The sequence below is a fragment of the Molossus molossus genome, unplaced genomic scaffold, assembly GCF_014108415.1.
Source record: "Molossus molossus isolate mMolMol1 unplaced genomic scaffold, mMolMol1.p scaffold_m16_p_19, whole genome shotgun sequence".
In the NCBI taxonomy this organism is placed as follows: domain Eukaryota; kingdom Metazoa; phylum Chordata; class Mammalia; order Chiroptera; family Molossidae; genus Molossus; species Molossus molossus.
In genome coordinates, this window is record NW_023425354.1 from 15460520 (window position 1) to 15473108 (window position 12589).

Genomic DNA, 12589 nt, shown 5'->3' on the forward strand with positions numbered 1-12589 from the left:
TTTGAAGCCCATGTAATTAAAAGCATGCCTGTGGTTGGTGGGTTGGAGAAGCAGGCAAAGCACCAAGTGTTTAAAGGATTCACAGAACATTATGAGTGGAAAGGATCGTGGGGAGCTTCAGTCCCATTCCTCCTTTTTTTTTTTTTTTTTTCTTTTTTAAATCCTCACCTCTTCAGATAGAGTGGGAGGGAAAGAGAGAGAGAAACATAAATGTGAGAGACACACATCGATTGGTTGCCTCCCGTACACCCTGACTGACCAGGGCTGGGGACCGAACTACAACTGCGGTACGTGCCCTTGACCGGAATCGAACCCGCAACCCTTTGGTCCACAGGCCACTGCTCTAACTACTGAGCCAAACCAGCCAGGGCCCTCCTTTTTAAAAAATTATATGTTTATAGGGTTTTTTTAGAGAGAGAGGAAGGGAGAGAGACCTAGAAACATGTATGTGAGAGAGAGGCCTCCTGTGGACCAAGCCCGCAACCCGGGCCTGTGCCCTGCCTGGGAATCGAACCGGGACCTCAGTCCGTGGGAAGAGGCTCAGTCCACTGAGCCACACTGGCCAGGCATGGGGCCCTCCATTTTTATAGAGACATTGAGTTGCAAAGAGTGAAAGACTTGTCTTTTATCATAATAGCAGAGAAGGGAGACCAAAGTCACCAAAGAAGAGGCTGTTGAAGAGCCAAGTGGATTAGAGTCACCTTTCCATCGCGCCTCTCCAGGCTCCCGAAAGGCCAGAGAGCACGGACAGGGAACTGACCGTTTTACTCTGCCCTGCAGATCTGCAGGGCAGAGTATCATTCTCAACAATCCTACGAGCCGTAGACATGGTTTCCGTCTACAGATACAAAGGTGTGGAAGCTGAGCGAGGCTAAATAATTCTCCCGAGGTCAAGCTCTAGAGAGTGCAGCTGTCACACCAGAATTGGAGCCTGGATCTCTGGTGCAGGACGCAGTGCTCGCGTCCTCTGCAGGTGCGTGGCCAGCTCCTGGCGACGTCCGCTTCCCTCACCCCGCACGTGCTCAGTCGGAACTGGTGGGCGTCCCTGCGAGAGGAGGGGGGGCCTATGTTTGAGACTCCCTGCCTCAAGCCAGGAGGACTTCACGCCTAAGTCTTTCCAGTCCACAGGGCTGCAGGGCGAGGGCCAGCGCCTGCCACCAAGGGGGAGGGGCCCACACATTTGCTCTGTTGCCACCTCCCCCCAGAAGCATTCGTTTTCCAGTGGTCCTCCTGCTTTTAAAAGGAACTGCTGTCTTCCAGACTTTCAAAGGGGCCAGAAACCAGTGGTTTTGGCTACTAAACAGGAAACTCAAAGCCTTTTCCGTTCCTTTGAGCAGGCTGGAAGGGCTGGGCCTGAAATGATTACTTTCCTATAAAGGACAGAAGAAAAGTTTTGTGTGATTTAAAAAACAAAAAAATAACAAAAGACCTTTCCTGGAGCCCTGAGCACCAGCCGTGGTTGACACACAGCAGGGGAAGCGCTGCCGGTTGCCAGGCAGTACTGACGGGGTGTCTGCCAGCCAGCCAGCCGGTTGGGATCTCCTGGCCACGATTCTGCTGGCTTCATTCTGACTGCTTCCTTAACCCCTTAACCTCCCTCAGGCTCCCCACCTTTGGTACCACCCTCACGCAGGGGAGTGCCAGGCTGTGCCTGGTGGTGCCAGGCTGGGCCGGGCCCCACAGGATACAGTGACCCAGCCGGGGCTATTCTCGTCTGTGTCTGTTTGCAAGATGCCTGTTGTTCTCAGATGCTGTTTTTCCCATCATAACCGCGGACTTGGCAGGGGTCCCACTGTGAAAGGCAGGGTGGAGGAGCTTTGCCCCGGGACTTCGGGTGCCCCTGAGTGCCAGGCATAGGAGCAGGTTCACAGGCACTGTCCTTGGGGGCCACCTGAGGGGATGCTGCCGGGAGGCAGCCCTGCTTGGGTTCTGCACCCTTTTGCAGAGTGTGGCCTCTGCCAGCGCGCTCTCGTGGAACAAGCCTGCGAAAACCGAAGTGGCCCTGCGAGGTGCCGCGTGGGGCTGGCTGGCGTCTCCTCCTGTGCCTGTGTCCTCCCCTGGCCCCACTGTCTAGGAATTCTAATCTGCGGCAGGCAGGCCAGACAGAGTTCCCCCCGGCCCTGCCCTGGAGCCCCGGAGCGGGGGCTCCTGTTCAACCCCCACCCCGTCGGTACACTGCAGCACGCACTCCTCACGTGCACTGGTCAGTGGTCTACGTGTGCTGCTACGTCATGTGTACATTATAAACATACAGGAAAAGAAAATTTCCATTTATGTAATTTTAAAGGATGGAAGAAAAATAAAACCATGATAAATTTGCTTTTAATCTTACTTTGTTGAAGGTATATGTCACTGATATACTCTTTAAAAACAAAAATAAAACTTGTGTATCATTTCTGACACGGTGATGCAAAGGTGTGTCCTGAGCAGAGTGCATTTCGGTACTTCATTTTCCGTTTCCCTCGCTGAAAACTCACTTTCAAAGAAGGGGAGACGCGGATGCGACGGCGGCAGCATCTTTGTGCTTCCAGAAATCCTGATCGCCACTTTCCAAACCTCCACCAGTTACACAAAGGTTTTTGCTGAACTTGGCAGTTGCTCTTGAAAATTTTTCAGAAAAGTGGTTTTTTCACAAGACCACAAACCCCTCTGAAACGCTGTGTTTGGAATTCTTTTAAATAGATAAGGAAATTGTTTATAATGCTTCACTGTGCAACTGTGGGAGGGCAGTGGAGAGAGACAGGGACTTTTAGACATGGCATAGTCTTTACATTTTTGTTGGATTTTAATTTTTGTTTGTTTATTTAATTGAATTACTAAAATTATTTTTATGCGCCCGATAAAATTCACTCATTGGTGTCTAGTCCTGTGAGTTTCGACAAATACTTAATCGTGTATCCACCCCCACAGTGAAGCTGTCAGAATAGTTCCCCGTCCAATGGGCAGAGTCTCCCCTGTCCCACAGCCGTTGGCATCCACTGACCTCTCAGCCTAATGCATTTCAGGTTCGTCCACATGGTTGTCTCGGTCCTTGTTCTGTTTGTTAGAGTCCTGTTACCTGGACGTACCAGTTTGTTTATTCATTCACCAATTGAGAGACATGTCGATCGTTCCCCGTTTTGGACAATCACGAATAAAGCTGCCAGAAACATTCTCATAGGTTTCATGTAAACACAGATTTACATTTTACTCGACGAAACGAAACCGCCAAACTCTTGTCCCGAGTGGCCATTTCACATTCTTCACAGCCCTTGGTTTTGTCAGTCACGAAAGAAATTAGCCACTCTCGGATGTGTGTGGTGATACCTCATGGTGGTTTTGGTGGTGGTTGTCTTCATTTTTATTGATTGATTGACTTTAGAAAGAGAGGAAAGGAGAGAGAAACATTGATTTGTTGTTCGGCTTCTTTACGCATTCCTTGGTTGATCCTGTGTGCCCTGCCCGGGGATGAATCCCGGATCTTGGCATGAGGGAGACACTTGAACCAACTGAGCTTCCTGGCTCCTTGTGTTTTTAATTTGAATTTCCCCTAATGACCAATAATATTGAACATTTTTTCATGGGCCCGTTTGCCATCTGTTTATCTTTGTTAAAGTCTGTTCAAATCCTTTGCCCATTTTCTTATTGTTGAGTTTTGAGAGTTCTTTATATATTCTAGGTACAAGTCTTTGGTCAGATATGTGATTTGCGGATATTTTCTCCCCAACTAAGTCTTTTTTTTATTTCATTCTCTTAATAGTGTCTTTTTCAGAGCAAAAGTTTGAAATTTTGATGAAGTTCCATTGAGCGGTTTTTAAAAATAAATTGTTTCTGGTGTTGTATCTAAGAAGTCTTTTCTAAGATAAAGTCACAAAGATTTCACAAAGATTTTTCTCCTGCATTTTCTTCTGAATACCATTAATTTTTAGTTAATGTTTTATAGGTATATCAATTTTAAACTACAAAGGTCATATAAAATGAATATATTGCCAAATACCAGTTCTTTCCATAGCAAAAGTTTCTTTTGAAAAGTTCTATTTCCATTCCCTGTTAAAATGTCACCTTTACTTTTAAGGGGTAGATTTAATGTGTTTATGTTCTTGGAAAATACTGCAAATTAGCCTACTTTTTGCCACAAAGGCCAGCTAGTTTGGAGTACTCATCTTTTGCAAAAAGAAAAGTATAATTTACCTATACATTTTTAAGTTCTTTGATGTAAACGATCCTCTTTGTGGTACTTTATCCCACTACAAAAATTGCAAGGATCCTACTGTTTTTTTTGTGTGTTTTGTTTTAAATTTTTTTCCTTCATTAGTTTTTAGTGAGAGAGGAAGGGAGAGGGAGAGAGAGAGACAGAAACATCGATGAGAGAGAACATTGATTGGCCGCCTCCTGCATGCCTCTCACTGGGTATTGGGTCCACAGCCTGGGCATGTGCCCTGACTGGGGATCGAACTGGTGACCTCTTGGTGCATGGGTCGACGCTCAACCACTGACCCACACCGGCCGGGCAAGGATTCTACTGTTTAAAGATCTGTTTTTATGAGATCAGCCTCCTTATTGCCGTCCTCCTGCACGGAAATACCGGTATTCACAATATGCTGAAAGCAAGGCAGAAGGGTGCCCACCCCCACTCACACAGCGAGAGCCCCATTCTTCCTGTTAGGTGCCGGTTCACATTCAGGACACCTACCAGCAAGAGCCCAGAGGTGATCCTTATCTTGTGGCTGTTTAGTCAAACTTTTAAAGATAAAACTAAATAGATAAAATTTCTAGCATTTTTTTCTTGCCCTGGGAGATTGTCCTGTATACCTTCTGGGGTCACCGCTGCCCTGAAAAGTCTTAGCACACCACCTCTCTTCCTGTGTCCCAGTCATGCCTGGCGGGTACTAGATGAGCTGTGAGTGACAGACTTCCTGGCGTAAACGGTGACGCTGTGGTTCTTGTAGACTTCGTCTCCCCGTAGCCACCTCTTCTCAACTCTAAACTTAAAGGCCTTCACAGGTGTTCCTTAGAGGCTGACACTCTCAGTTATCCATGATGTACGACCATGGAACCATACGCGAATATAATTCTGGAGCTGGAAGGGGACTTGGAGGTCAGCTGGTCCAAATTCCTTCTTAAAATTGAATAGAAAATGAACAGATGGGGAACAAGAGGCGTCCAGAGCACAGGTGCCTGTGGGGTACCTCTTCCTGGGGAGGCCAGAGGAAGCTGAGCCGAGACAGGATTGGTAGGCAAGGAGCCTCCCCATCTAGGGGAACATTGTGGGCAAAGTTGGTGAAATGCAAGTTCCAGGAACTCCATGTGGTTTCGCCTGACTAGAGCAAAGGCTACCATGGGAAGGGAGCAAGAGAAGACACCGCGGAGGTTGGTGGGGCCAGAGGGCTCGGCGGTCTTTGTGCTCTAGGGTTGAGCTGCCAGGTTGACCAAATCTGTGGTCTGTGTCACTGGAACATTGTCTCATGCAAACACTTGGCATGGACTTTCAGGTCCCGGGTCCCAGGCTGTGATACTCATATTCATGCTCAGTTCTAGTCTGGGGGGCGGTTCCTGTGTTCCCTAGGGACGCTTCAGGACCCAAGAGAGCTGGCTTAGGTTTGAGCAGCAGCTGGGGAACATCTGGAGCTACACCTGGGAGCAAAGGCTTCTGGTATATTTGTATGTTGGAGGCAACCAACAGTTCAGCTGCCCCAAAGGCAGCTTTGCCACAAGTCAAGAATTCTGCCTCTGTCTCCGGCTGGTGGCACTGATCCCTAAATTCCTGTGCTCTTGACAATGACTGTCTCATGTGCAGTGATCTGTATCCAGTCTGGTTAACCAGTCACCCCCAGATTTCTCCAGCCACTGAATAACAGAGGCCATGGGAGAGCCCCCCTGTGCGTTTGGTAGTTTTGAGAGTGGATTTCAGGGCAGCCTAGAATATTTAATTCAGGGTACAACCGTCAGACCTCATTAAAAATGCAGGCAGCAATGCAGAACACGGCTGGCTCATGTCAGCCCGACATTTCAGTGTAACCAGAGGAGGCGAACATGGATAGGGCTGGTGTTAGTGGAAGTAGACGCCAACCGGCATGGCAGGCCGTGGCTCCTGTTTCTCCTGTTCCCCGCCACCCTCCAGCCCGAAGAAAGACACTGTATAAGCTGAAAGTTAATGGGCTTGCTGCCTAATGAGATTCCCGGGACCTAGAGGTCAGGTTTCTTCCACCTCAGAAGGAGACCTCCCGTTCAGGAGGATGGTAACTGTCCTGGGGGTTAGAATCTGCTGGAAGGCAGCAGTGACAGGAAGGTGGGTTTGGTGGTTCTCGGCCCAGGGATTCTTTGCTGCCTGCTGCAGAGTTGGACCAACAGGGCGAGCAAAGGTGCCGGCACTGGTTTCCCTGCCCAGGAAGGCAGCTCGGGAAGGCTGTGGCCAGCACAGGTGGCTGAAATCAGGTGGGTCTAGGAAAGGCCAGTGCGAATCGGTTCTCTCGGTGGATTCGTTTATCAGATGATGTCAGGAGGAAAGAAGTTTTCAATGATACCGTGGAGTTGGTGTTTTTCATATTGTCTCACCCGGGCGGCTGCAGACAGCCCTCGTGTGGGCTGCCCGGTCCGCAGCTCTGCCCTCTCCTCCCGCCACGCCAGCCACCGGCTGGACTGCTCCCCTTTCGCTGCGGCAGTCCTGGGAGGCCACCACGGTCGTGATTTGGGCTGGTTTCCGGAGCGGGTGGGTGAAAGGGACATCTAACTGTCGATCTGTGTTCTTGCATTTCAGTCGTTCCAAGGAAGTCAAGGACGAGCATACCTCTTTAACTCAGTGTGAGTGTCTCCACAGCGCGTCCATTGTTCGGTGCACATTGGAGGGGCGGGGAAAATAACACTTGGCTATGCCACCTTAAAATACCCGTGGCACGTTCCTCTCCACAACTGGTAGCCAGTTATCTCTGGGGAGTTTTTGGGGGGCAGCGTCTTTGGCAAAAAAGAGTATATTCACTACCCCCCAGTAGGCACATCAGAGAGCGGCGGTCTCATGGGAAGAAGCCGAAGTGCTTCTGAGAGCCTCGCGTGCAGTCCTGCACCAGGGCTGAGGATCGCCGGAGAGGGACGGGCTGCAGGAAGGCCTAGTGAGGGAGGCCCCAGCCCCTGCAGGCACGCAGTCTGCCCTTCAGGCGTTCACCGGGCTCTCCCCTGGGAAGGCAGGGAAGCTCACACGCCTGACGAGCCGAGGGAGTGGAAATGGAGCACACGCACAGCTTGAGAGAAGGCGTGCCCTGTGGAGGAGAGTATATTCGATACCCAGGGCTCGCTCACCCTCGTTATCAGGGCAAGACTGGCCCGTCATATTGGACGTTTCCGGCTACAGTCAGTCCCCAGGAAGCTCTGAGGGCCTGTGCCCATGGCTGTGGACTCCATGGTGTGTCCCCTTCAATCACCAGACGAAAAGCACCTGTTAGAAAACTTCCCAGCAAAATCGCAACCGTCAGGCCTATTTTTAGTAGACTTATTGGATCAGAACTCGCAGACCTGAAATTCACTTCAGTGGAGATTTCCATGTGGCTGCCTTTTGGGGGTTGTTATTGATTTTGGTTACAGATGATGTCCTTCTCGGTTAATTTGTTATTGGCAGCTCGGCTTGAGCGACAGATGCTGGGCACGTGACTGACTGCCGCTCTCTCTCTCTGTCCCTTGGCGCAGAGTTAACGTGGGCTGCGGGCCGGCCGAAGAGCGCGTGTTGCTAACGGGACTGCACGCGGTCGCAGACATTTACTGTGAAAACTGCAAAACCACTCTGGGCTGGAAATACGTAAGTACTGAGCCGTCTGGTGCAGGGAGGGCCGTGAAGGGGATGGCGGGGAGCCTCGCCTCAGAAGTGAGCTTTCGGTGGCCGGTGGGATGGTTTCCGACAGGACAGGAAACAGCCCAGAGGGCAGCTCCAGCACAATCCTCCGTTTGCCACCCTCGTTCCTCCCTTGTCACCGAGTCCCCTCTCCTTCCCTGACACCCACCCCTTTGCCTTTTAATGTAATAAATAGTAATAGTATTAGCACAGAGCATTTTTTGACAGCTTACTGTGTTCCAGGCACACATTGTTTTATTTACTCTTCACAGCATCCCTAGAGGGTAGGTCCTGTTTTGTGGATGGGGACACTGAGGCTTGACGAGTTAACAGTATGTCCAGTGTCATCTGGCGGTCACCTGTCTAAACCAGGATGGGGGTCCAGGTCGTGGTCCAGCTGCAGAGCCCATGCCCTCTGATGCTCCAGCAGGTGTCCCCAGAGCGTCTCTGGTCCTAGGCCCTGTGCTAGGCGTCATCCAACATTGGTAGGTACTGGCCACTGTCAGACTTAGTCACGGCTGGACTTTTCCCAACTGGACATTCGTTCCTTCATTGTTTAACTCAACACGTGTTTTCCGTGTCGTCTCGGAGCCTGGGAAAGTGAGCAGTCCTTCGCCAGGGTGGGAGGAGGTGGGCACATTCAATGAAAATAAACTCACGTTACTGCTTTTGTCATTGTTGTTGGCTGATCTCCCACAGTGCTTTTCTCCGCCCTCCGTCACTGCGGGGAGATTGAAAACAGTCCCCCTGTCTCTGGGAGGGCAGTGGATTCCGGGCCTCGGTCTGTCAGTTGCCTAAGGTCAGGGGGGCTGGCTCAGGGTTAGGCAGTTGGGGGAGCCCGAAGGAGTCGAAGCCGGCGGCAGGGATAATGCATGCCGGTGCGGTTTGTCGGTGGTAACTAGGGCATCCCTCTACAGGATTTGATAGTGGGGGAGGGGTGTGTGTGTGGAGCAGAGCGTATAGGGGAGATCTCTGCGCCTTCTGCCCCTTTCTGCTGTGAACCTAAAACTGCTCTAAAAATATGAAGTCTATTTAAAAAAGTGATGTGGAACAATGGAAGCCAGGCATAAAAGCATGCCTGCATTTAAATAAAGTTCAAAAATATGCAAATCTTAAATACTGGAGTCTGTGATGGGCAGCACTTCATCTCCCCAGAACGTTCAGGGTCAGAAGGAAGGAAACCTGCGCACAGCGCTTCGTGACGCCAGAAGGTGCAGCCCGCGCTCCGATGGCTGCCCTGGCTGTTCCTTCTGGGGAGCTGGCCTTGCCCCTTCGGCTCCCCCTGTGTGGCCCCTGGCCCCTCCGGGTGATCCGGGGGCCACAGTTCTGGGTTGATTATCCACAAATGTTCTGCCTCGTCTCTGTTTCCCAACCTCTTGGTTCCTTTCTTCCTGGCTGTGCTGGATTACAGACAATCAGTCTGAGTTGGTTGGTTTTGCTCCTCCCTTCGGGTGAAGTGACTGGCTCCTTTGACGAGGCTTTATTGGAAGCCTCCGTGCTGGCTGCAAAAGTGAAGGATCTGGTCCTTGCCCTCAGGGTGCTCTCCGTCCCGACCAGGGGGGAAAGCCACAGGTAAACAGAAGTGTGTGACAGGTACGCACAGGACAGGGAGAAATCTCTCTCCCCCCAGGTAATGATCGATCACCTCTTGTGTGCTGGGCCACTGCGCCAACCTTCCATTCCGTTATTTCTTCTGACCCTCACAGTAATCCTGCGCATTGCTGATAATCATCCCAGCTTTGTAAATGGACAGTTCATCATTCTGTACGTTGTACACAGTTAAATGATGCTTCTGGTACTGGAGCAGAGCGGAGGTCAGTCTGGCTGCTGTGGACTCCAGGTGTGGTCCTCCGTGCACTGGAGCCCATGTGACGCTTTGGAAACACCCGGTGGCTTGGGGGCTGTTGATTTTTTGTCTATGTGGGTTTTTTTAAATTTAATAAGGATACATTCTCACTTTCCTAGTTTTGTTGGTTCGTCTCCCCACCCTGAACACACTACTGTGGAACAGTAGGTCTTATTCCTGAACCACATTCTTGGCTGTATACACATCACACACACACACACACACACACACACACACACACAGCTGGGGAATAATGAAGTGTCAAGGAAGTTACTGCTGAGCCCACAGCTCTTGCGTGTGTGGGGTGGATGTGTGTGTAGGAGGGTGTGCGTGTGTGTCATGTGCATGTGTGTGTGTTGTGTGTGGGTGTGCATGTGTGGGGTGGGGGTGTATGTGTGGAGGGGTGTGGGGGTAGGGGGAGGGGTGTGGGGGGTAGGGGGAGGGGTGTGGGGTTGGGGGGGAGGGTGTGGTGTGTATGTGGGGATATGGGGGGGAGGGGGAGGGGTGTGTGTGGGAGGTATGGTGTGGAGGTAGGTGTGTGGGAGGGTAGGGGGGGTGTGGCAGGGTATGGGGGGTGAGGGTATGTGTGTGTGTGGTGGGGGGGTGGCGTGTGTGTGTGTAGTGTGTTGCACGTTCCCTCTCAGTGCCCCTCCCTCTCCACTGTGTGGAATGATTCCTGTCAACCAAAGATGTAGCGTGAACTCTGCAACCCAAAGACCCTGAGCTGTAGAACAGAAGACATAGTTGATGTAAGTGTCGCCCAGACCTATGGACAGGAGGACTTACTTCCTAACGTGGGGACTCGGGGGAAGAGCTGCTGCCCACTGCTTCTCCACACCGAGCTTGGCCATCTAATGACGGATTGCACCAAGATGTTTTAGGTAGCTCTGCCTGCGAATAAAACAGCCCTCTGCCCCCACTCCTGTGCAGGACTCCCCTCGGTGGGGCGTTTAGCAGGGAGCGTCCACGGTGCTGCGAGTTCAGGGTGGTCAGCCGCCGGGTGCCTGGTCCTGAGCGTCCCCGGGGGCCTGGCAGCTGGTGCGGCTGGACAACAGCGAGGGAGAAACACGGAGCACATCTCACAGAAACAGCAAGACCAGAAATGAAAAGACCTGTTTGGCCTCACAGTACTTTGTTTCTGTCCCTGAGTGTCTTTTTCTAAGCCGAACAAAATCCAGTTTAAAATGATGACACAGAAATCTCACAGATCCATCCACGGGGCAGATCTCTGGTGAGTGGCAGAAACCGAGTCTCCCTGAGACAGAATAGGTGTCCGTGCGCGCGTGCACAGTTATCTACTGAAGACGTGTCACATCCCAGCCGCCTTCCGGGCCCCAGGGGCACGGCCTTGATCAGAACGGAGGAAATTTCTTCTGCCTTCCGTGCAGTTGGTATTGTCGTAGAGGGCGACAGGCAATACACAAAATAGGTGTGCAAGTTAATGTCCGTTAAAAAATGATAAATGCTGTGGAGACAAAGCAAAAGAGGAGGGATCACGGTGGAAGCCATGGCGTCAAGTAGCTGAGTAGTTGGGGAAGAGCTTACCGAGACGGTGACATATGGGCAGAGATCCTAAAGAAATTCTATTATAAGTATTGACAAAGCCCTGGTGTCGCCGCAGTCTGTCGTTAATCGAAAGGGACAGAGTGCACTTCAGGTGAAGTGATGAGCATCGTCTCGGTGCGTCTGGGTAAAGCAGGGGCAAGACTCCAGTGCCCGTCACTGGCCCCGCGTGCGTTCCTGTGCCACAAAAGTCACCCGCTTGTCTGGGGTCATTCAGCACCTTTTCTCTTCCTTGTGTCTCCTAGGAACATGCCTTTGAAAGCAGCCAGAAATATAAAGAAGGCAAGTACATCATTGAGCTCGCACACATGATCAAGGACAATGGCTGGGACTGACCAGAGAGCAGCCACCCAGCCCCGTGCCCACGTGAAGGCATCCGACCGAACACCTGCCCAAGCGTGAGAGAGTGACTGGACACTTGGTTCCATCCATTTAGGGGCCTTGCCCGCGGGGACATTCTCCCACCCTGACGCCATCTTTCTGGTGACCGGCCTCTAAATCGCTGTCTCTCTGTCTCTTTGCTTTGTTCTCTGTCTGTGAGTCGATCCTGGCTTCTCTCTCTGTTCTAGTGTTGGCTGAAAACAAAACAACGAAAGGAACAGGTGCCTGAGCGCGTGGCGGCAGCCCGCCGTCGAGGGCCCGCCCGGGGCTGCGCCTGGCCTCTCGGGGAGCAGCGCCCGGGCCGCGAGCGTGCGGGAAGGGGCCTCGCGGGCCCGGCGTGGGCAGGGGACGGGAGGGTAGAGGCGGGGGCACACGTGTGCTCTCCTGGAGTCCTGGTAACTTAGGCTTGAAATAACCAAGTTGTCTAAAAGGACAAAGAGAAAAAAATACCTCATGACCGCGTCTCTCTGACCAGAAGCTTCTGTTCCTGACACCGCACGTGCCAGGTGGGCCCGTCAGCACCAGAAGTGGCCCCAATCCCGGCTGGCGGGGCAGCGGCCTGGTTCTCCTGGGCCACGCGGGGCACTCGGGGTGTCTTGGCAGCAGTGAGGGGCTCGGGCCAAGTCCAGAGGGGTTTTGACAACCCCGAAGCCCACCGCTCCGCTGGGTATCTCCGCTTCCTCCTGAGGTCACAGGTGACAGGAGGGGCTACCGCGCGCGGTGGTGGAAAATCCCAGCGTCCCAAAGGCTTTGACCAGGAACCAAGTAAAATCAGTTGTTGAGAACCGGGAGCCCAGGGGGCTGCGGTTTGGGAGCTCCCGCAGAGATGGCATAGATATTGGGCTGGGGGGGTAAAGCCAGTTAGCATTTGTGCCTGCCTGACCGTTTTTCCTGACCCTCAGTCAGAGGGGCAGGGGGGGTGGGCAGCGCCAGCCGGGCTTGAGCCCGTTGCAGGTTCCGTGCATCTGTCGTCTTCGGTCTGCAGTGGCTTCCGCCAGGTC

The 12589-nt window shown here is 52.2% G+C and overlaps 1 protein-coding gene across 2 annotated transcripts in view; it reads left to right on the plus strand.

Annotated features, from left to right (window-relative positions):
• Window positions 1-11838, plus strand: part of YPEL2 (yippee like 2) — a 56733-nt gene extending 44895 nt beyond the window's left edge. For both annotated transcript variants that reach the window (XM_036268503.1, XM_036268502.1), the window contains 3 exons: window positions 6737-6780; window positions 7657-7765; window positions 11453-11838. In XM_036268503.1, coding sequence (XP_036124396.1) covers window positions 6737-6780; window positions 7657-7765; window positions 11453-11542 — 243 coding nt within the window. In that variant the 3' untranslated portion in view covers window positions 11543-11838. The remainder of the gene's footprint in view (window positions 1-6736; window positions 6781-7656; window positions 7766-11452) is intronic.
• The last annotated feature ends 751 nt before the right edge of the window (window positions 11839-12589 follow it).